The sequence below is a fragment of the Uloborus diversus genome, chromosome 4, assembly GCF_026930045.1.
Source record: "Uloborus diversus isolate 005 chromosome 4, Udiv.v.3.1, whole genome shotgun sequence".
NCBI classification, from domain to species: domain Eukaryota; kingdom Metazoa; phylum Arthropoda; class Arachnida; order Araneae; family Uloboridae; genus Uloborus; species Uloborus diversus.
This window is the reverse complement of record NC_072734.1, coordinates 131278457-131304257: the sequence shown is the minus strand read 5'-3', so window position 1 is coordinate 131304257 and position 25801 is coordinate 131278457. Positions and strand designations below refer to the sequence as shown.

The window sequence follows — 25801 nt, the reverse complement described above, 5'->3', positions numbered from 1 at the left end:
TATTTATTTGGCCGTAGTAATTATTTATGGCTTGAAGGAGCATCACAAGAGTGCCGATTTTTTTTCTTCTTTTGCAAAATTAGCTGATTTTGTATAAGTTGATTCCTCTAATTTAACTTTAAGAAAGGTTCCAAACATTATCGTTTTTATACAGGAAATATGCTGTATTATTTTAATTTGAGATTTGCTCGTTCAATAAACAATTTGTGAAAGATCCGTTTTTGTTTATCAGACTTTTGTGAAGGGTCCGTTTTGGTTCATTGGATTTTTGTGAAAGGTCCGTTTTGGTTGATCGGATTTTTGTGAAGGGTCCGTTAACGGACCCAAATTTTCTCTGGCCAGACCCCTGAAAATAGAAACAAAACTCTTGTAAAAACTTCAACTTATAAGGAATATAGTCAAGACATAGAGATAATTTTGCATTGAAAACACTAAAAATTATTTTGGGACCGAATGGAAACTCCGAAATAAAGGAATATATTCAAGTTATAAGGCTTTGAGTTATCGAGAGTCGACCGTATACAGATGTGGGTGTAATTTTTGACACTTTCTAATTTTAAGTATATGCCTTTTGACACTATATGGAAAAGTTTGAAATGATGGGCAGGATTTTGCCACCTTAACAATAAAATTCAATAGCTAACTTTATTGAAAAATTTAAAAGTACAAAACAAATATTATTAATCAGATATTATTTATAATTTCATATGACTAAAGTTGAAAAACAGCACCAAATATTTTTAAAGAAAGGTTAAGAGCCAGCATACATTTAGGTAGCACAAAAACTTTTTTTTTAAGTCATGGTCATAAATCACTTGCATTATATTCTACCAAAGATTTTAAAATTTACAGCAAAAACCAGCATAAAATAAGTATAATTACGTCAGTAAGAGTTACAAACATGAATCACAGACATTTAACGATGAGATATAAACTGAGTTACGCATTTGTTTACATAGTCTTTCTAAACTGATGGCTCTAAGGAGAGAAAAATGGTTGCTGTAAGCACACGAATAAGTATTAAGTGAAATATAATTTACCTTGTCATTAGGGACATATTGGCCGAACTGGAAAGATTTTTGTTTAAAGGACATATCACGCAAAACATCATATTGCAAGTTTCAGAGGGATGCTGATTTAAATTTAATGCAATCCCCAATAAGCGTCGTCAGGCGTTACAGTTAAGTGTATAAGAATAATATTCATTTTCGAAAAGTTTATTTACTGAGAGAATAAAGGCTTAATATGAGAAGTTAAATGAATAGAAAAGGCTGGTCGATAATTTTGAAATACAAAGACAAGGGTAGTTAAATAATTTACTGATGTTAAAGCTTTAACAGTATCTGTGGCATCATTGCTTTATTTATAGTTTACCTTGGAAACGCAAATTGAAGAAATTTATATTTTTCCTCGGAATTTTTTCATTTCAGTGATTTACGTCCCATTTTTCGTATTTGAACTTTTAAATTGTGGAAGAAAAAACTTTTTTAAACTCAAAAAATGCCAAAAGTCGTTTCAAGAAGCATTGTGTGTTCAGATACGAAGGATCAAGAAGAGTATAATGAAGATAAACCTCTAAATGTTTATTACTGTCTTTGTGGTAATATGGCTTTAATTTTAGGTATGTTCTAATCAATTACATAATGTAGAAGGATCGTTGCATTTTTTTTTTTTTTTAACTGCGCCAAAATATCAATTATATCGAAAAACCTCACTCCTGCTCAGTATTATTTTTTGTGTTTTATTTCATTTTTTTTCTCTCCACAGATTGTAATCTTGAAAAGTTACCTGTGAGACCTAGAGATGGATCTCGTGTAATTGATGGCGTAAAACATGCTCATAAACTGACGTGTGAACAAGACGAAACAGTTTATATAAAAAGGTAAATATAAGTTCTTAAAAAGATGCTTGGGTTAAAAAAGAAATTCTTAGATTGGCACAGCAATTGTTTTTGGTAACTTCTGTGCCCTATTTGAACAAATGAAATTGAAAAAGCCTCAACTAATCAGAGATATTTTTACCAGAGCCTGACTTTACTTGGGCTCTATTAAATTCGTAGGAAAACTTAGTTTGCAAATCTACCACATTCAATGGTACAAATTCAGTTACTAACCAATCTTTTGTATGAAAAGTAAAAATGCTGTGTCCGTGTGATTTCTACTGTAAAGCTAATTTAAAAGAGTTATGTATTTTTGCCATCGTTAAGCAAAAGCTGAAGTAAATATTTAACCTGTTGCCAAAGAACAATAAGAAATTCAGCCCTTTCACTCATCTGTCATCTAAAAATGCTACTTCTGATTTGATTTCTAGTAATCTTTAATAAAAATCTTATCATAAGCAGATTTATGGTGGTGCAATGGGGTTCGCCGCACCCCCAACATTTTTGGTTGAACTTTCAAAAAAAAAAAAAAAAAAAAATATATATATATATATATATATATATATATCATCAGGAAGTTTGTAAAACAAATTATGTATTTCTATAGCCAGATTGCAAGTTAATTTTCTTGAAAGCAAACCAAAAAATACAATTATATGTAGCTTATTGCGTTACCTGCATGTGTCGCCTCACCACACATCGCCAGTGCAAGAGCAATTGTGCTATGTATTAAGAATAACTATTTTTATCCATTTAAAAAAGGAAGATAATAATCAATTATATGCATCAAATTAACAATATTCTTAAATTATTTATTATTCAGCGCTGTATCCTCATATAAATAATAGCCAATGATAAAGTAACCCGCATGTTTTAACAATGAAACTCGCGCCAAGCCATGATCATTTGATAATGCGTTTTGGTAAGGTTTGACATGCAGAGAAAGGTTTTTATTGTGACAAGGCTGAACTCGATCCAGTAACTTAACAGTTTTACTGGTAAGATTGTCATTTCAGGAGAATGAAGCATCACAGCACTAGAGTACTCTAGTATGGTGATGAATGAAGAGACGAAAAAATTGTCAACAATATGAATGCTACCTACTTTAGTTGATGGTTAATCCACTGCAGTTAGGGTTAAAATTTCAACTATCAAAATATCACCAAACAGGCAATGGCTTCTTTCAAATGTAGAAGCAGTGTTCACCCGTCATACCATGACAGGCGACTTTCTAGCTATACAATAATTGTGTACTCAGAAATTGGGTATTTATTGGTATATCATTACAATTTTTTTCTTTGAAACAACTATGGCTAATGAAGTCTAAAAATATGACTATTGTAATATTCTTCTTCAACAACGATATAAATCGTTTCAAGTCCTTACACTTCATTTGGTCAACAGTGCTATAAAATCGCTCTGAAATCAACTAAAAACTAGAATTTTTATTGTAGATTTTCCAAAGGAAGGTCCCCCTTCCCAGACCATCTAATTGTGCTCCAGGGCTGCCACTGAGTTTTGCTACTAAAAATAGTTGCTATAGTAACTTTTTTAAAAGAGCCAGATGCAGAATGTAGTTTTTAAAATAGTCTCCCATTTACAAGAAAAATAGCATTTATATCATATTAACACAATTATACCTCAATTAATAGACACCACTCACAGCAGTGGGATAAACCTACACTATATGACCAAAAGTATTGGGACATGTTCAAAAATTCACATTTTTACAGATCTCTCGAGAAATAAAAGGCCAATTGCTCTGTAATTTTTTTTACATACAAAGTATACTCCAGCTGTCATTGTCCAATAAATATTAAGTCTACTATTCATTTAGGGGAGCAGCAAAAAGTTGAGGGAATAAAAAACAGTTTTTGATCATTTCTCATTGTATTCATCATTCATAGCTGGGAATAAGCTATAAATTTCAGAAATAAGTTAAAAAACTATCCAGAATTTATTTTTATATTTTCGTGAAAGTATCTCTTATACCAACAGATATATAAGCATTTCTTTCAAAAATGCAAAATTTTTTTTGAAGGTTTTCGGCCTTTATCATGCAGAGTTTTCTGTCAAACGTTACTAAATTTTTAGAATATTTGACAGCATATTAGAGAAACTTAATAATAAATTTTGAAGTTAATATGCATAGACAATTTAATAAAATATGACCATTTGAAGCAATTAATTTTTCACTGCGCATGAGCGAAAGATAGCAATTTATAACTTTAATAATCCAAAGCTCATATATATCCTAGAATTCATAAAAAAATTCCACCTCAATATCTTTAAAGTTCAGTGATCTAATGAGCGAAATTTTTTTCCTCGCCTGATAGAATATGTTCTATGTTTCATAGAATTCAAATTATGACATTTGTTTAAAGCAGATTTTAATAACAGCTAAGGGTTAGTTCATGTAATTGATAAGTAACTGAATTCATTGTTGGCCGACAAGGAATTAAAACAACAAGGATTTAAAATTTTATATGTTGCCAGTGATTTAATAGCAAATAAAATACTTGATATTGATTTTGAATAATATAGGGCTTTTAAAATTATTTTCAATTTTCCCTCTTGATTTTACTATCGGGACTCAGTCGGGGAGGTTTTAAAATTTTTAATTTTATGGTTGCTTGCAAGTTTGACATGTCTGTGTGCGTGTGTATCTGTCTGTGGCACTCTAGTGCCTAAACGGATGGATCGATTTAAAAAAAAAAATTGTTCCAAAGGATGGTTGATCAAGAGTGTTCGTAGCTATTTTGCATCTTTGGATGACATTAACTAACAAAGATATTAATTAGAAACCTCTAAAATGTTTTTCGCGATTTTTGCAGAGAAAATTTATTTAAAAATTATAAAATTAAGTACCAAAATAAAGAGTTTTTTCCAGCGTCTGATAAAATCAAGGGCGGATCCAGGCTCCGGTTAAGGGGGGGGGGTTACGACATGCTCGTCAAAAAAAAGGGGGTTTCTTCAGTCTAAATCGTAGTTTTACCATATTTCGTTATGTATGAAGAATCTGAAAACGTTGATATTGAATCTTGTGCTTGTTTCTTACTTACCAACAAATCGTTGTTGCATTATTAGCATATATAAAACAAAAAATACAGTATGCTTCTAAGAAAACTATGTATATTCTAAATGTTACAACTTTTAAACTTTGTGGAGGCCTGATTTTTCTAATTTGAACTAGGAGCAGCAGCAGTCATTTATTTTGGTCAACGCACTAGATTATACTAAAATGAAAATGAAAACATTATAAAACGAACAAGAATTTCAAATTGTGCAAATACCATACTGAATAGTCAGTAGCAGATTTTAGGGGAAGTCCAGGGGGTTCAGGCCCCTCCCAAAAGAATAAATTAATGCAACTATATTATTTAATTTTTTAATTCACTTCTCTTTTACATAAATAAAAAACTTACAGTCATGAAAAAGAACACAAAACACACAAAGCATATATAATTAAAAGTATTTTGTTTGCTAAGGAAGTACAATAGTCATGAAAAAGAACACAAAACACACAAAGCATATATGATTAAAAGTATTTTGTTTGCTAAGGAAGTACAATAGACTCTCTATTCTGAATACTCATTGAACCGAACGAAAGTCTTCAGTTTAAGAGGGTGTTCAGTATAGGGAGAGACAGAAGTAATGCATACATGATTCCCGGGACCATCAAAATGTGTTCAGAATATCTGGGTGTTCAGGTAAAAGAGTCAACTGTCCTTCAGGAGTCAGAGGCCAGAGCGGCAGAATACATTTAATTCATCGAAGAACCTAATACCGCGTTTCGTCTGTTAATTCCTCTTTGAGGGAATCAACTATTAACATTTTAAAATAATGTGTAGTCTAGAAGAGTCATTTCTATCCAAGAAGCTATTTTGGAAAAAATAGATTTATTTTTTAGCTTATAAAAAATGTAGAATGAAAAAAATCGCATGGTAGTTTCTTGGCTAAGCCATATAATATTAATAGAAACGGCATTTAGTATCAAAATGGTATGTCATCTATATCAGGTCATTAAGAACAAATCGACAACTACTTTGAAAGAAATAATTTCTACATAAAATAAAATATAATACAATACTACTAATGTAAATATACTATAAACTAAATACAATAAAACTTACACGTTGTGAAGGTATGATTTTCTTAGTTACATAATATTTTATAGTTAACACATAAATTAATTTATAAAAACTCAAATGAAGTATGGGTATAATTAAAAACCTTACCCTCGTGTTATAATCATTATGACAATGTTTCTAATTGAAACCGCTTATTTTATAGCGTCTCGGTGAAATTATACAGGGTTTTTAGTAGGGGAATGTGGAGCAAAGTGAAATAGTTAACATGACTGAGCTTTTTCAAAATGAACAAATTGGAAATTTGTTTTGGAAATTACAGTACATAAAGAAAAAACATTGTATTTTATAACAAAACTTGCACTTAAACCTTATTTTTGATTTTTGGCAGTAAAATTGTTTCTTCAAATAAAAAAGTGGAAAATGTTCACTTTTTTTTTCATGGGGCAAAGAGAAAATTAAAATATTTTTCAAATGAAATATGTTCTATTCGATTGTGAAAAATATTTTTGATCAAATTACTAAGTAAATAAAACGCACTTGATTTATTAGATGATTGAATAAATGACTTTGACTAATTGTGAGAAATATTAAAAACACAAGTAAGCTAAATATTAACTAAATAAATACTGCACCCAATATTGGAAGGTCCCAATTCATCATTCGATAATATCAAAATAATTTTTGAGTTACAACAAAATATTACAATTTGAGTATTATTTTTTAAAAATTGCTTGTATTATCATACGATTAGATTTTCGGAAGTAATTTTTTTCTTGACTGGAATAGACTACACATGACACATCTTACTACATAGTTAAAATATTACTAGTTAAGTAGCGCTAAAAATGAAGTAGATATTTCACCATTTCGCTTTGCCCTGCTATTTCACTTCGCCCCACATTCCCCTACTAAATTGGCTTGAAATGTTAAACATATTTTACCTCCTCTCCAAAAGTGGGTTAGTGTGTAATATTTATGCATTAAAAAGTAATTTAATTAACCTTAAGGGATCCTGAAAAACATTTGAAAATAAATTCATGAAAACTTTGTTATGAAAAATAACATTGGTGAAGGTGAGCGCTTTTCAATTTCCGGGGTCCCCTCCAAACATTATTTTAGTATTTCTGAACGGTTTTCTTCCACACATTTTCTCACAAGACAAAGTTTAACTTCCTTTTCGACTTCTTTGCGAATCTAGTGATTATGTGGTCAATGTTTACATCAATGTCTCTGTGGATATTTAAGAGAGAAAGTCCCACAAGGCATTCCTCACACATTGGCTCTTAACCAGATTTTTAAACGCCGCAATGTCGAGAAGGTTTGCTCACTTGTGGCAATACTAACTGGCAATGTAGCTATGAGTCAAAGAAGGCAATTTATTCCAGGATGCATGTCCTTGTCACATTCTTCGATAAGTTTTATGATACATGGAGAGAAATCTTTAACTGGATTTTGATTCTTTTCCCGTGTCCACTTCGCGACCTTTAACTTTAACCCCTGCCCCAACCCCCTCTTTACTTTTTTTTTTAAAGCAAAGCCTCTACATTGTCTCGTTTCTTAGAGGTACCAGGTATTTTGTGTTGAGATATGCATTGCAGTCTATATATAATATCTATTGTCCCCTCTTCCCCTTAATTTTGCACTTGGATATAATTTAAATTTGTTCATAAAGTGGGCGATCCTCAATTTCTTTTTCGAAAAATCTGTAACTGGAAGATTAAAAAGGCTCTGTTGGGCTATGTTTGGTCTAGCTAGGGGGGGGGGGGGGTCATGACCTCCCCTTGCACCCCCCCCCCCATAATTTTGTGCTTGGATATAATTTAAATTTGTTCACAAACTGGATGGTCCTCAATTTCTCCTTCAAAAAGTTCAGTAATAGGAAGATTAAAAAGGCCCTGTTGTGTAATGTTTGGTCTGGCTAAGCCCCCCCCCCCCCCATTGGATCCACGCTTGGATAAAATTCAAATAACAACTTTTTTTAAGCAGATTTTAAATACGGCTAAGCCTTTATTCAAGGGATTGGTAACCGAATTAATTGTTCGCTGACAAGGAAATTAAAAGCAATGATTAAAGAATTTTATCTGTTGCCAGTCTCTATTTGTTAAGAAATAAAATAATTTTAGTTGATTTTTAATAGTATAAGGCTTTTAAAAGGATTTTCAATTTTCCCTCCTGATTCTACATTTGCGACCCTGTCGAGGTTTTTTTTAATTTTTAATTTTAGTTACTTATTAAACACAAAAATGTTCAGTGCATTTCATTTTTCTCCTTTTTATAACTTTTAACAAATTTAACAGAAAATACTGTGGAATCAGTTTTCTGGATTGTCATAGTAAAAGAGATGGAGGATGGTACTCATGAGTCAGATGAAGATTGTCTTGGCATTTGATAAAATTCCAAAACATATTAAAATCTGTTGAAACGAGGAGTGCAACACCGCTTCGGCGACTTAAAAAAACTTTGATTATTATAAGGGGAGGTGGGGCACGTTGGTCCGCTTTTTTACTTATCATTTTTTATCTCATCCAAAAATTTAATTATAGTTTGATTTTCTACAATAAGTTTCACTAAACACTTCTCAACCCCACAGATTCTTTTTGGAAGTGTTGAATTGATAAAATTTTTTTATTGAGCAATTACGATTGCTTATTGTTCTTACTTGACCGTCTTTGATGTTCGGTTCCTTTTTCAGCTTGGACCAGGGTCCTCTGCAGGCACGGCTGCTCTGGCACTGCCCGGAACCCGTTTCTTCTGGTCAGTGGCGTCCATGTCCTACACACACGAATGATCGCACTCCTACAGACGCCTTCACACACATACACACGCCTACAAGCGTACACACAGGTCTACGCACACACATAACAAAAACACAGGTAACCGCCCAAGAGGAGGGGCAGGGTACAGGAGCCGTTTCTAGAAACAATAACTCCAATGAGTAGGGTCCTGTCACAACTCGTGATTGCAAAGCACGTAATATGAATTCAAAATTTCAGAATTCAAATTAATTTCTTTTTATTAATTTTTTAACGGAACCTCGTAGAATGGATGTTGGTCCGCCTGGTGGGGCACGTTGGACCGCGTAACGCAAACAACATTTGTTATAATTTTAGTGATAAATACTAACTTTGTAACTACCTTCTCTGTTGTGTGTAGAGTGAAAAATATTAAGTTTAAAGATCAATATTTAACATATTAAATTGATTTTTTGATAAATCATCTGTATTTAAAAACAGCAATAAGCATTCACGATTAGTACACATTTTTTTTTTAAATCAAAAGAAAAATCATAGAATATTGTTATAGTTATTGAAATTTAAGAGAAAAAAAAAGTTTTTAAATTATGACGGGTAGGTTGGTCTGGCCCAACGTGCCCCACGAAGAGTGGACCAATGTACCCCACCTTCTTGGTCTGAAAAATTTATGTCATAATTTTTTTTCTTTTTGAGAAAAAATGAAAAAATTGCCAATTATTATGAACCATAAGAAAATTATTTTAAGAAAGGAGTTCAAATTTTCCCCCACAATCTTGATGTAAACTATTAAAAAAAATAATAATAAATAAATAAAATTACAGTTTTCTGAAAATTACTCAGGGCTACTGAAATAACACTTTCTGGAATAAAATTTGTTCAGTATATCTGTACCATGTGATTTTATTATATGATTTGTAGAACCATAGATGCTATAGTTGGTCATAAAAAAATATTAATAGTATTAAAATATTTGAGACCAGTCCAACGTGCCCCGCAGTTCAACGTACCCCACCTCCCCCTACGATCTTTGCAAATGATCTTCTGAAAAGTTTGAGGCACTCAATAATTGACGATTTTTTAAGGATTGTATAATTTTTATGTTTTAATGAAAAGATACAATAAAACACAGATGTAAGAAGTTTTTAAGTTTCTTTTTTAACTCAGTGTGTGGCATTAATTTGAAAATTTCCGTAATTTTGTAATTCATTTATTGTTATCAATCGGTTACTATAATCAAAGTTATTGTGTTCCTAAGTGATTACATTAAGCAGCAACTACTGTGTGTCTTTATATGTATTCCTTTAGAATGTCAGTGAAAATTCAAACTTTTATTTAGTCTTTTATTTATTAATTTATTTGTAAGTTTTTCACTCTTTATTTTATGTTTTAGTTTCTATTTTGATATATAATATTCTTCCTACTTTGAATGTTTCAGGGCTGAAGGAGTTGAAAAACAACACAGGAAAAAATGCAAAAAGTATGACTGAATTCTTATTGTATTTTTGATAGTTATATATATTTTAACGTGATATATATTTTTAAGTGTGATATTAGCCTTTCCTGTAGGCATTTTCAAGATTGTACTGCACCATGCCTTTTTCAAGTTAATTTTCAATACGCCCTGCCCTCTTTTCTGCAATTCTCAATGTGTCCTCTTTGTCCCTTTGAAGTGTTAATAAAACTTGATCACAAAAGCTTTTTTTCCTTTTTCTTTCTGGAAGGTAAAGATTCCCTTAAGCCTGACCTTGAAGCCTCCCTTGTTTCCCTCTTCCACTAAAATTTCATTTGAATATAAATCGAAAATTTTTATGGTTTTAGCTTTTTTTAAAACTAACCATTAAAAAGCCTTTCATTACTTAAAAAAAATATTTTCTATTGAAAAATACTTGTTGTTTATTCGCCTACCGTGCAGAAAAAAGTTTTTAAAAAATTTCTTTTTTAAACTTTGATTAAAAAGTACCCTTTACATTTAATTTCGGTGCCCTTATATCTGGAAGCACCCTGCAACTTTTTTGGTCTAAGGGAAACTTTACAATATTCATAGAATTTTTAAAATAATTTGTCAATTATCTTTATTAAGTGGAACATTTTTTCCTTATTTTGTTTTTAAAATCATTAAAATAAGTAATTATGTCAAGCATCTTGTTTTTGTTTGATTTCAATCATGCTAACATAATATTGCTTCAAGGTTTTTCATTCTGTTATATTCATTTATTGATGCAATAAATACAGTAAAACCTGTAATGTTGACCACCTTTGTAAGTTGACCGCCTGTCTAAGCTGACTGCTATTTTCAGGCACAGTATTAGATTTATGTCATATAATTCAACTTCTATAAGTTGACCACCTGTTTAAGTTGACCACTAAAGTTGGGCATCGCAAGTGGTCAACTTACACAGGTTTCACTGTAATAGTTATTAATTGATAACTACAGTCAATAAATAACATTGATTTTCAATTCCAAGTAAAGCAGACAATAGAACTACTTTATTTTGTTGTTATAAAATAGTTTTAGGTTGGTGTAAAAAATAAATATTTAAGTGAATTTTTTATGCTTTCATTTCAAAAATAGGAACAGAAGTTAAATATTTTGAATTTCATAAATTCATTTAACAAATTAAGTATTAAAATGTTTATGCAACTTTTATGCATAAAGTAGGCCTGCTGTATAAGTACTAATGGTGGAGTCATCTTAATGTGTAGTTTTAGTACAGTGTTTTTTTTTTCAACTGCAGTATTCCTTAAAACTTGACTAAAGACGTTATTCATTATCCAATTTTAACTTCTGCCAGACACCCGAACTGCCATTCTGAGTCTACGGCAACTGATAAGAAGGTTTTATTCGGTGGTTCAGTTATATATGAGGTTCAAGATGGTTTATCTATAAAGTTGTAAGAAAAAAAACAATAGCAGATAATTTTTCAAGACTATTTGTTTTAAGTAATTGAATTGCTACAGCAGTGAATTAAATCAACAAATACCAACTGATTTTTTTTGCATGACAAATCGTGTGACTGTTGAATCAGGCGCGGATCCACGGGAGGGGAACTGGGGGAACGTTCCCCCTCCAAAATCCCAAGTGTACCTAAAAATTTTCAAAAGAGAGTACGGGAAAATAATTCCGTTTTTCAAAACTTGAACTATAAGAAAGGCGCCAGAAAAAGTAAGGAGAGAATTTCAAAAGCGGATCTAAAAAGAGGAACTGCTGGAATGTCCCCCCCCCCCCCACACACACTTTAGAATGTGAACTAAGGCACCAGGAAAAGCAATTAGGCAACAACAGAAACGGATCCATGGAGGGAACTGGGGGAACCTTCTCCTCCCCTCAAAACCCCCATATATACCTAAAAATTTTCGCAATAGAGTGTAGAAAAAATCTGTTTTATAGAACTTAAACTCGAGGAAAAGCTCCAGAAAATTCGATCAAACAATAGCAGAGGCAGATCCCTGGAAGGGAACTGGGGGAACGTTCCCCTTCCTCTAAATTCTCATGTGTACTTAAAAATTTTCACAACATATTTCAGCGAAGTTCTCCAGTTATATAGAACTTTAGCTTGAAGAAAGGCGCAAGAAAAAGATAGGAGAGAATTGCAAAAGCGGATCTAAAGAGGATAACTGGGGAATGTTCCCCTCTTCCCTGCATGAAAATAAATAAATAAATAAAGACAAACCTGTTAAAACTGTTTTTTGCATTTATTTGGTGAAGGATTGATCATTATATTTAAAGCTACTGCAATTCAGTGGCGCTATTAGAGGTGGAGGCTGGAGGGGGGGGGGACACAGGGCGACAGGATCCGTGATCCCCCAGAAGGCCGAGTAGAATGTTTTTGTAAAACATTTCCTATAATCAAAGAGAACAATAGAACGTACCTTGGAAACAGTCGCCTTTTTTAGTCGGTCTAAAAATAAGAAAGTCTTCATAATGTCGGAAGTCCGCTTCCTCTGCCAATACCTTTAAAGCGCGTCTCAAATCTTGTTTTCAGGACTTCAATTTTGAAAATTTTAAAGGGGAAAACTACTTAACACCTCGCATTCTAATAACATCGAGAATCGTTTAAAATTGCTTTTTTGGAGCTTCAATTTTGAAAAATTCCCAAACCCCTGACGTTACCAAATATGGTCTACAGTCATTTTTTTATCGATCGAAAAAATTAAGGTTTTGAAAAATTTAATGGGGAAAGCGTTTAAATCCTTTATCACCGAATATCGCTCAAAAACTTCGTTTTCTAGGACTTCAATTTCGAAACATTTTTTGGGAAAAGTCCCAGAACCGTACTGCTCGAAGTATTGTCAAAGTTAATCTGTAACAGCGTCTTTGGAAATTCAATTTCAGAAAATTTAGCGGAGGGATTTTCGATTTAAATCTTTTTTACAAAAAAACGGAGGCAGCCCCCCAAAAAAATCCCATCTCTGACCCTACCGTCAATAAATATCGCCTATAATTGCGTTTTTAAAACTTTAATTTCCGCAGGCGGCCCCCGAACCTTTCTTTTTCGTAACATCACCAGAGGCCGTCTAAAACTGCGTCCTTAAGACTAAAATTTCAACATTTTTTTTCAACAACCGCCCTATCAAATGGTGAAAATTTTAAAAGTGCACCCTCTATAAAACTTTTGTGGTTGAACCACTGGTACAAATATTATTTCCTTTAAGCACATACAAATAGAAAAATGAACAAACTTTTTAAACTAATTATTTAAGAATTGTACTTTTAGAATTTGTAATGAATAGGGTCTGGTGGGGGAAAGTGGTCAATGGGGTAAAGTGGTCATAATTCAAATAAATGGTTATACCTTAAAAATAAATGTTCGAATGAATGTGAAAATTTTATTTTAGAGTAGTGCAGTCAGAAACTACATTTTGAATACAAAATTTTACAACTGGCAAAATTTTAATTGGTAAAAAAAATATTTTGAGTGATTATGAATTTTTTAAAAATATAAACACCTTTTTTAACTTCCTTGGGAAATTTTGTTTGTTTGAATTATGAACAGATTGACTGCACAGGAAGCTTCCTACATGTCTCAAGAACTCATACTCATTAGCAGTTAGCTGAATCGCTTTTGAATAATTTTTTAGAACAATTTTAGTAAGATGGGGTAAAGTGGTCATAATATTAGGTTTAACGAATATTGTTCTTTTAAAATCACTTAATCTTTAAGTATAAGGCAGGTATCAATTAAATATTAATTTCACTTAATATGTATTGTTTTTACAGTAAACAAGGTTAAATATATGAGTATATGCGCATGCATACGCATATACTCCTGTAGGCACGTATATATACGTATTCACATAAATGCACCAATAAACACGTATTTGGGTATCTCGTAGTAGTTTTTATCTATACAGATATACATTCGACTATACACGTATATACCCACTTATACTCGTACATATACGAACACTTATATACTCAGGTAGACACGACGTATATACACGTACATGCTCGAGCTGACACTTACATACTAGCATATGATATACATGCATGCAGGGTGAGTTTAAACTCTTGGGCAAATTTTTAAAAGGTGTTAGAGAGGAGGATAAGAAGTAAGAATCTTAAGAAACATATGGCCACAAACTAAACGCTGACGCGCTACATGCACGCAAAGCCAGAAACTAATGAATGCAAAACAGGTCACAAATTTATTACAAAAAAAGACAATTTTACACAACGACTTATGAAAGTTTTAAGTCATTGATGAAACTTGCGGCCGGCATCTGTAATACATGCGTCGTAATCACTCTGTTGCAATTACGAGACTCTTGAAAACCTTTCATCAGTCGCTGCGCCTTTGTTGCGATGCGTGTATTAGAGCTACTACAGGCCTTACTTTTTAACAACTGTCTAAATATTTCTTAAGAACTAAAATGTCGGGTAAAATCATCTTTGTGTAACAAATTTGTGACCTGTTTTCATTCCATCGATTTCTGGCTTTGTGTGCATGTAGCGCGTCAACGATCATAAGTTCCTTACGATTCTTTGCTTCTTATCCTCCCCTTTCACACCACTTAGATTTTGCCCAAGATCTTGGATTCACTATGTAAGCATACATGTATATTAGCGGATATACTCGTAGATATACGTGGATACATGTACTGATGTTTACACGTAAATGTACGTATATACGTCTAACAAGTATATAATCGTGTTTACACGTAAGCATACGTATATACTCTTGCTTCCACACACACACATATATATATATATATATATATATATATATATATATATACGTGAGTAGGCACGTACCAAACACGCACTGGATATATCCACGAATTAACTCGTGTATACCCGTATATGTATGTAAATACACTACTGGCCGTTAAAATTGCTACACCAAGAAGGAATAATCTGAATGAAACAAAATTTTGCACACGTGATGGCAACATTGACACTAGAAAACGATTACAAAATGAAAGCAAAATGATCATTTATTACTGGAAAAATCTCACATGAATGGAGGTTTAAGTACCCTGTTGCGCCACCTCTAGTTGGAATTTAAGAACCGATACGGTCGAACATTGAGGTACAGCAGTTTCGTACGATGTCTTACGTCTTCTCGTACCACAGTTGCAGTAAACGCGCCACTAATTTGATCAAATTTACAGGCTGTCCAATTTACCGTCTCAAGTGATCCCAGATATGCTCAATTTGTGACAAGTCACAAATCGCAGACCAGAGCATCACGCAGACCAGAGAAAGTGATAATGCGGAAGAGGAAATCCCTTTACACCCTTGCTGTGTTTGACCGAGCATTGTAATGTTAAAAAATATTTCCTGGGAGCCCCGTCGTGAGTGCTAACACGTATGAGTTTGATCGAATGAGTGGCACGTTTACAGCAACTGTGGTACGAGATGACGCAGGATATCGTAGGAGACTGTTATGTCTCAATGCCCGATTTATTCGCTTCAAGTACATCGTACATTCACGCTAGAGGTGGCTTAACAGGGTACTTAAACCTCCATTTATTCGAGATTTTTCCAACCATAAATGATCAATTTGCTTTAATTTTGTAATCACTTTCTAATGTCAATTTTATTATCACGTATGTAAAATTTAGCTTCATTCTGGCAATTTCTTCTTGGTGTAGCAATTTTAATGGCCAGTAGTGTATCTATGTACACTTATATATGCGTATATACGTTGACTATACACGTATATACTCAGAAACTCAGGTATGCACATATATACTCGAGATACATGTGCAAACACGCAAATGATGTTCGTTTTGCGCGTATATACTCGCATATACACGTGACTCGTATATACTCGTGTAGACACGTATACACTCCTGTAGGCAATCACGTATACATGCTTATACGCTCGTGTATACACGAATATACTTGAGTAGGCACATGCATGCATGTATCTAATGTATACATTTATTCATATATGAACATGTTTACTCTTGTTTAAACGACACGTATATACTCGTGCATACCCGCATATACTGGTACATGTACTTGTAACTATAAAAATAACCAAAATATACAAATAATAGGGTTATTTGTAACAGTTTTGTAGCTGTTTTTAACTATGACCACTTTACCCCATGCTATGACCACTTTCCCCCACCCCATGGGGTAAAGTGGTCATAAATACAAAGGGAAATGAAAATATTATAAAACTACTTAAATCAATATTTTTTTTCCTGAAATTCAATGTACGTGTTCTTTAATAATGCAATGTAAAATAATAACGAAAAAAATTGAAGTATTTAAAGAATTTATTGTATTTATTATCCACGTAAGTTGAAAACCTACGATTTTATGACCACTTTACCCCACCAGACCCTACATTTTTTTCATAAGAGGCATTAAGAAGCAGTAGATACGTTGTAAAACTCAATATTTATGGTTATTTTTTAATGAGTAATTTCATATAACTCCCCCACCCCCATAAACATACTTGCTAGAAAAGTTCCCCTCCCAAATCCATAGTCTGGATCCGCCCCTGTGTTGAATACATAAAAAACATTTCAACTTTTCTGTATCCATTAATGCATTGTAAGTGTCTTTATCTATTGTTGTTCATTAGAAGTAAATGTAAAGAATCAGCCCCTTTCTTGTCTACACAATCCTGCATATTTCCTTCACTTTTGCATTCCCATTTTCTTCACATTTGTAGTTGTGCATTCAGATTTATTTGTAAAATTAGATTTATAAGAAAAATGTGATTGCATAAAAAATATTTTGTACTCTTTAAAATCACAGGAACATTTTACTTTCCCTGTGTAAAACTGATTTCAAAAATCTGACAACTCAGAAAAACATTTTGAAACTTGTGTATAAAGTCATATAAAGTGAAAAAGCTGTTAACATTGCTTTGATCAGTAACTTCTCCATTTTCTTTCTTTTTTAAATACCATGCCAATTGAAAAACTATGAAATGTTGCTCCTTTTAAAACCAATTATAGTCTCTGATGGCATCTGTAAGCCGGACTAGCTATGTTTACAAAGGGCAACTTGTTATGCTAGGCCAACACATAGCCTTACCATATTTTTATGGGTCCAAACCCGGAAACGTTTACGATGAACAACTGCATTTACTGTTTTTTAAAGCTTATTCTGATTTTCCGGGGTTTTACACTAGATTTTTTTTTTTCCAAAAAGAAGCTTTATTTATTTTTATTTCATTAACAAACTTGCAGCATGAAAGTTATGAATTAATTTTAATACTTAAGAAACATCAATGTTAAACGAAAAGTGTATCTCTATTAGTAATTCAAATGTTCCCCGTAGCTGAGAAACTCTCTCAACTAAAGCAACGTTCACAAAGAAAACACATTGCAAGCTCAAATATTTTAGAAATATTGATTGAATAACCTCTGATTCAACAATGTATACCTTCACTGAATGTTTATGAAAAATTGTATAATTTCATTCATAACTTATACCCTCTCTTCCAAATCAGATCAGGCTCTTTTACTTCAAGAAATAAGTCCTAAATTTTAAAATAAAAAGCTTGCTGATCATAAAACTCTCAAAATCCTGGAGATTACCCAGGACAACATTAAAAATCCTGAACTGTTCAGGTGTATGGTAAGCCTACCATTATATACCTTTTACTTTCAATAGTCACTCATTTGCTTGTTGCACCGCAATCAAAGTTTTAGCACTAATTTTGAATAAGGTGTAACCTTTATACAAAATTGTTTGAATGATAACACAGCAAATGTTTATTTCCCCTTTTTTAATCGTTACTTTAAATTTAGAATATCAAATGTTCTTTATATTTTTGAAGATTGTTTACTCACTATACCTTTCCAACAAATTGCAAATCAATGTTTTCTTAAATAATTTTAGATGTGGCTTTATCCTTTTTTACCAACACGATCCTAACAGTAATGTAACATTTATCGTAAAAGGAGCTGTACGAAAAGTTACTGGAGGTCTTTCTCAAACAAATGTCTATTCACAAATACCAGAACCCAAAAAGGTAAGTTATGTATCTAATTCTGCAATATTTCTTTGTAAATGATCTTATCATTGTATGTGTATGAATTAAGTATTGATAGTAATTTTATATTCTTTTCAAGATTATGGTCACAAAGCATACAAAGAACATGGGAAAATTCAGTTCTGTAACTGTATCTACCATTGATGAAGAGGAAGAAGAAATTGAAGCAGTTAGTATATTTTATTGCATTCAATATTCAATATTTATATTGTTATAGTTATAAGGTAATAGTTATGTACTGTACAGTGCAAATGTGTTATTTTTCCTCTCCCAATTTTACGTTCTAATTTTTCAATGAAATTATTTTAGAGAGAAGTTGCTGACTCATATGCAAACAATGCAAGAATCATTGAAAAGCAATTGGAAAGGAAAGGAATGAACAAAAGGAAATCACTTGAACAGGTTTGCTTAATATTTTATTTATTTAAAAAAAATTAAAACATTAATATAAACAGGGCCCTAATTTGCAAATCAAGACATCTGATTAGCTCAAATATGCTTGTTGAAAATGCAATACTTGCAGCTTATTTTTACATTTCCTCCTTGCCACATGTTATGTATATTAGCATTTTACGGAAATTGTACAGTAGGGTGTATCAAAAAAACTTTTTTTCGAAATTCAATTTGTCAAGTTGGTAAAAAGTTGCCCCTACCAACCCACATCTTACATAAAAAATTTTACCTGAATCAAAAAATATTAAGTGTCCCGCACTAGGCTTAAAGTATATAATTTTCTTCGAAAATCCTTTTTTTTTTCAAAAACAATTTTTGAATAACAGAAAAAACCTCAAATATATATTTTTTTCAAGTTGAAAATTGTGAGTAATAAAGACGGGAATTATCGTCAAATAAAAAGTTTTGCTCCGATGCGGCATTTAGGTTCCTGCATAGTATGCAAAAATAAGGATTTTTTTGAAGTTCAAGTTAAAATTTTCAATATAAATGCATTAGCTATTCCATTTTTTTTTTTTTTTTTTTTTTGCAAATGTTGGTTTGAAAGTTATTTTGCTAATAAAGAATTTTTGTGTGATATATTTCTTTATGTTTTAAAGATAGAAATTATTTAATTTTTTTTCTGATTTTGTTGATACATTGACAGATAAGTTTTGTGAAGTTTAAAATAAATTAAAGGTTATAAAATAATCTTTCAAACATCGTTTTCATTTTATTACATAGAAGTAGGTTATTACAAGAATTAAGTTTAAACAACTAAAGACCAAAACATATGTATAATACTATGTGTATTATCATATTATATGAAGTTTTTTCCATACTACTCTTTTTCAACAGCTCTAAAAGGATGCGGATGAAAGGGGTTTTGCTATAGGCTTTTTCAGTGCACCATATTAAGAGTACTGCAAAGAAATAACAATAAGCAACTATCGTTTGCTACATAAAAGTGTGCCCTTCGTTTTTATGGAATGAGAAGGTATTTTTGCCCACAAATAATGTGATTGACGAAAACGCAGGCTATGGCTCCACTGCAGTTAGTTTTACAGAGTTTAAATGATTGTGGACATTTAGCAAAATATCTCCACAAACCACATGACCTTCTAATAGTTTTTCTAATATTTTTCTTTTCTTATGGGAGTCATGCTTGGCTTTTGCTCAAGAACTGCAAAATTTGGGACAAATATGATGCTTTTAATTTGTTTTCTACTGTATCCAATTTAACTACATTAAAGTTGGTCATTGTATCAGTGTATTTGATTCATTACAATAGGGAGTGAACGTTGATTGGTTGCACCAAGCCACAGTCTCAGTAAGAGTTTTTATATAACTTCGCTAATCTTACCTCTCACTGAAAAGAGACATTCAAAAACTTGAGCCGCTTAATGTACTGCGAGTCATCCTGTGTTTCATCCAAGTTTCTGTCGCCTCTTTTCCGAATATCGCAGATTAGTCAGCTAATTCATCCAACACAATTTTCAAGGTACCACTCACATTTATAATATCAGCTTCATGGTGACAAAAACATCGGCAGGCACTTTCTACAGGTTAGAGAGCATAATGATAGATTTTTCATTGCTTTCTTCTCCGGAGAAAAATATTGTAAACTTTTAGTAAGTTAAAGGTTTCGAGTGTTTTCCTTATGCTTACTGAAGCGTTCCAATATTGCATTATAGCTACTCCAGCCAGTTTTACAATCTGTACTGCACTTTCTCAATTTTTTCTAAAGCGCAAATTTCATGTTTTTATATTTTAGTAACGGTTTTCAAAAACGTTTATAATTTTTAAGCATTTTCTCAATTGCTGAACATATGAATCTGAAACCTCAAATGATATTACAAATTCCTTTTCATCGTTCATTACATGAGACACAAAGATTTTCTTGCTCTTCTTGCAGGAATATCAGTTAGGTGATTCAAACTTCAAATGATGCTTGCAAAAACATTCGTTTTGTAAGCAGCAAAGTTGGAAAACGTTTGCACAGAAAATCTGTGCAGGATTGGAAATCTTGCCGGATTTTGCTCTCAATTCAGCAGGATTAATCCTGTAAAATATCCTGCGGAATCCCGCAGGAATTGGGATTGGAATTGGAAACCCTATTTCTAACCAGGCCACATGGCCTTGTAAAATGCTTTTTTTTGTGTGTGAGAAAATCACAGAAGTTTGGAATAAATGCAGGAGACCTACATATTATATGTAATAGTTTTGTTACCCTTACTTTTTCCGTGTTCATTTTTCAAATTTTTTTTTCTATTATTAAAAAAAATTTTTTTTTTTTTGAGTAAAATTATAAACTCTTTAGGTTTTGTACGGGAGACCTAAATATTTTTGGATTTGGATAAAAAAATTTATGTAATATGTGGGTGGGTAGAGGCAACTTTTCATCAACTTGACAAACTGAATTTCAAAAAAAAGTTTTTTTTCGATACACCCTATTGCACAGCAGTCTTTGAGCATAGTTTAAATTTTGAAGCATACAATTGCTCTTTTCTACACATTGATGGGAAATTTTACACTCCCCCCCTCCTGTTGAACATGCGTCATTTGACACAGCTTTTATTTTCACAGTGGTTTTAGTATTGCAGAATATAGAATGTATAATACAGGGCTCCCAACACATTTTAGCCATAGAAAAGGGTAAAAGAGGACCACTTTCAAACAGAAAGGGGCTAAAGAAGACCAGTTAGGATTAAAAAGAGGACCTTGGAAGGTTCATTCATAGTTAAACCCAGGGAAGCACCAAAAGGCAAATTAGCTGCCTGCTGGCTAAATCTGTGAAGATAATAATGATTTTTAATGATACAATTCCTTATCACCTTCTGTACAACTGAACTTTTTATCCATTGAATTATGTTATTTACAAACATTTGGATGGGGTGGGGGGTGAGGGGGGGAGTGACAAGCAAGCATGTAACTCATGATTTTAGAGTAATTTTAACTGAAAAGTAAATTTTCTACTAATAAACAACTGAAAACTAGCTGATTAATCAGTTAAGTGACCGATGAATCTGTGCACTTCTGTGACCTTTTAGATACAGTTTTTAAAGCAAACATCCTAAAACATAGTCGTTTACAAAATTTTCACGTAATCATTTTGAACAGAATTTATTTTGATATAAGGTACTATAAGACAAGAAGACATAGTTTAGAGGTCATGAGGGATTACCCTCCCCCCCCCCCCAGAGCCCTTGTTTTTAACACATATTTCCAACCCTAATATGGTACTTTATGTACATATGAGAGTTTATGACCAAATACACAACCCAGGATGTAATTTCTGGCTATGCTACTACCTAAGCTCAAAAATACTAGACATTTGCAAATCATTTTTTAGTATGATAAGTATCCAAATCATTTTTTCATATGTATGTATTAGTTGTTAAGGCACCAAGGTATTGTAACTGTCTTCAAGTACATATAAAGATTACTAAGAAAGAAAATATTTTATTGAAGTCGCCACATCCAAAAATATGCAAATGCTGCTTAAGTGATAAACAAACTGAACTTAAATTTGAGCCTGATTTACTGAATAACTTAATGTAATCAATTTATGTGCAAGTTCAGATTCATAGCGCTGTATTTTCAAATTGAAAATACTCATTATGAGCATTTTCAATAACAAATAAGTATACAAAAATACAAAACTAATTTAGTTTTTAGTTTAAAAAAAAATAATATAATCTGAGGTAGTATATGTCAAAATAGCTTATAGTTTCCAAAAATATTAAAATAACTCCAAGATGCAAAAGGATTGAAATCTCGAACACGAGAATCAAATTTTCGCGAAGTACGATCACTGGCATATTTTCCAAAAATATATTTATTTATTATTTACTAAAATTAAACACAAAATATGCTAGTCTAAGATAGCAGATGTGAAAATAACATTCGATTGCCCAAAATATTAAAGCATTTAAAAGATGCAAAAAAAATTGAAATCTCGAACACAAGAAGCAATTTTTCGTGAAGTTCGAGTAAGTGCAATGCTGCCATGTTCCAAAAATAAGAAAGTTTATTATCTATTAATATTAAACGAAAAATAAGCTAATCTATGGTGGCGTATGTCGAAATAACTTCTGATTGCCAAATATATGAAATTATTTACAAGATGCAAAAAGATTAAAATCTCAAACACAACATAAACACAAGTAATTTTCCGTGAAGTCCAAGTAAGTGCAATGTTGCCACGGTTCCAAAAACAAAAAAGTTTATTATCTATTAAAATTAAACATGAAATAAGCTAATCTGAGGTGGCATAAGTCAAAGTAACTTTTGATTGCCAAAAATAACAAAATATTTACAAGATGCAAAGAGACTGAAATCTCTAACTCAACAAGGAATTATCGGCAAAGTTCAAGTAAATTTAATGTTGCCATGGTTCCAAAAAAAGTACTTTTATTTATTGAAATTAAACATAAAATAAGCTAAGGTAATGTATATTAAAATAACTTCTGACTGTCAAAAATATCAAAATATTAACAAGATGCAGAAAGATTGAACTCACAAACACAAGTTCAGAAAATTGCATTGATGATATATTCTTGAAAAATATTTAAGCACAAGTCAATGATTCTCAGCCGATTTCAAGCACCAAAAAAAAAAACTTTCAAAATTTTTTTTTCAAGAACTTGAAAAAGAAAATTTTGTTGAAGACTTTTACAAGGTTTTTCATGAGCGTACGAAGGCGTCATAACTCCTCCCCCAAACCTCTCCATTGCTAGACTTCCATGCTGCAAAGGTTGAAGGAGGACTAATGACATCAATCTGAAGCGAAATAGAAATAATACGGGAAAGACAGGTTGAATAGAAACAAGGCGCCATGGCCGCGTGCTTGGGCGTAACAAACAGCAGCACACACTATCTTTTAATGCAATTAAAACTTTTAAAATCTGATTTTTAAGTAAAAACAATATAAAAGTGGACTAAATGGACACAAATGTTAAAAAGTGGTCCAAAGCGGACTTTACCCTTGAAGACGAACTTTGGCGGAAAAAAGCGGACCATTTGGGAGCCCTGATAATACCTTTGAAAAATTCTATAAATATTTTTTATAAGTTGGAAGTTGGCCTACTGAAAATTCACATCATGTGGCATATCACATTCTTGCCCCGAGCCCTTCAATTATACTTTTCAGTTTTACTTATTTATCTTGCATACTTTAAGTTCTTAGGCTATTAATTTTTTTTAAAAACATCTACTAATTCGTGTGCAACATTAAGTTCTTTAACTTTATTTTTCATAAATAATATTTAAGATACACAGTAATAATATTTAAGGTTGTTTTGAAAAAGAAACAGGTAATCAGATATATAAAAACAGCATTTTCTTTCCTGCCTGATTTAGGAAACTATATAACATTGCATTACATTTTTGCTAACCCAACTAATGATGCTATCAAAATTTTCATAACACAAAATGTTCATTATTTTTTCCATTAGGTTTTGAATTGATTTTTGAATCACATCATTGTAATGAAGTTTCATGTACCGTTACAGCCGCATATTTTCTGAAAAAGATACAGTGGATGCCAGTTAATTGAATCAACAACTTTAATGAATCAAATTGTCAAAAACAGAACAAAATCCAGCTTTTTTGTAATTAGCCGCTTTTTTTGAATCAGCCGCTTTATGTAATCAAGATTGGTTAGAACAAACGTGATTCATATAAGCAGCGGACACTGTACTTCTGTTTTGAAAAGGTTTTAACTGCATTCAAAAACAAAGGAATATATTTCTTTTCTGATAAATTTTAAAGTCTCTAAATAAAAACTTTAAACTTTTTGAACTTGACAGACCAAAAGTACATTTTTACAAGGGCACACAGTTCTACACTTGGCACCCCAGCTAGCCATGCAAGTGATACCTCCACAATTTTCCTTTTACTGAAGGGAAGAGAGGGTCTCTAGTACAGTCCTTCCAAGGTAACTGCAAGCAATAAGCCCCAAGACTTCAACACCCACAAACTTACTCTGCCTGACTCAGAGAGCATTTGATGATGCTAGGCTTTGAACCCAAAACCCTCTGATTTCGAGTCCTGCACCTTATTCACTATGCTCTCCACTGTTCAATAAGTTCATGCTACGAGACTTAGTGTAAACTGACGAGTACTTACCATTTTATATTACGTTCGCACAATGCATGTCATACTGATTTAACTGTGATGTTCAATCAATTTTCTTCCATTGCTGTCTATTTGTTAAACTATTGCAAAATTTATGAAATATCTAAAGCAAAATTTATTTTAGGAAATAGTTTTAATCTGCATTTGACATCTGCTTATAAATGTGTTTTTACCTCTTCCCTAACCAATATTGTCAATTTACTTTAGGGAGCTTTTATAGAAGCAGAAATCAAGAAAAAGCCAAGAGGAACTCTTTTAGATAAGAAAAGTGAATTTTGAATCCATTTTATCCAGGAAATGAGAGGGGGAAAATGTTTACTTGAAAACTGAAGAAAATGGCACTTTAAACCAAGTATTGTAATATAGAATAAAAATTTGTACATACTTATTTTGTGTATATACTTATGTGTAGGAAGATGTTATTGGTTTTTAAAGAAACCTGCTTCTTTGGTTTTAATTAAAAAAATTACTTATTGTTCATTTATTATTTTTAGTAATTTTAATACACTATAGCCTAAAATACTTAAAGGCAGCAAATCAACAGCGAGAGAAAAAAGGTTGCTTAGCTTTATATTTCAGCAAAATTATTAATAACAAACACTAATCAGTTTTAATAAAATTGTTTCAATCCACAGAATAGAGCCGGAACATCATTTTAAAATAACTTTATATCAAACATTAGTTGTAACAAGTTTTGAAATTTTAGCCGTAGGCCCCTTTATAGAAGTTAAATATATACTGGGCATCCGAAAAGTCTTTGATATATTTAAAAAATTCATAGAAAACCAACAAATTGTTGTATGAATTTGTGGTTTGCACCATAATACTTCAGAGGTTCAAGAATTTTTATGACATCGTTAAAAAAAATGAAAAGGGGTGAAAAAAAAAAAAGGCATTTTGCAGCCAGGGTGTCAGTATGTGCTATGCTTGTAATTCTGCGTTTAGTAATTTTCATTTCTTTTTGTATTTTCCCTGGTCAACAAAAATGATTTAAAAGTACGCACTTTCAAATTTTTTTTTTTTTTTTTTTGACATTGGAAAATG

General features: G+C 32.0%; 2 protein-coding genes across 3 annotated transcripts in view; one reads left to right on the top strand and one right to left on the bottom strand.

Annotated features, from left to right (window-relative positions):
• The window catches only part of LOC129219975 (centrosomal protein of 41 kDa B-like), a 29810-nt gene extending 28595 nt beyond the window's left edge, over positions 1-1215 (bottom strand). For both annotated transcript variants that reach the window (XM_054854296.1, XM_054854297.1), the window contains exon 1: positions 1041-1215. In XM_054854296.1, coding sequence (XP_054710271.1) covers positions 1041-1094 — 54 coding nt within the window. In that variant the 5' untranslated portion in view covers positions 1095-1215. The remainder of the gene's footprint in view (positions 1-1040) is intronic.
• A 148-nt stretch (positions 1216-1363) lies between these two features.
• On the top strand, positions 1364-25208 carry LOC129219977 (STING ER exit protein-like). Its single transcript, XM_054854298.1, has 7 exons — positions 1364-1621; positions 1768-1882; positions 10159-10200; positions 18034-18166; positions 18267-18356; positions 18497-18589; positions 24965-25208. The coding sequence occupies exons 1-7, from the start codon at positions 1501-1503 to the stop codon at positions 25034-25036; spliced, it is 666 nt and encodes a 221-aa protein (XP_054710273.1). The 5' UTR covers positions 1364-1500; the 3' UTR covers positions 25037-25208.
• The last annotated feature ends 593 nt before the right edge of the window (positions 25209-25801 follow it).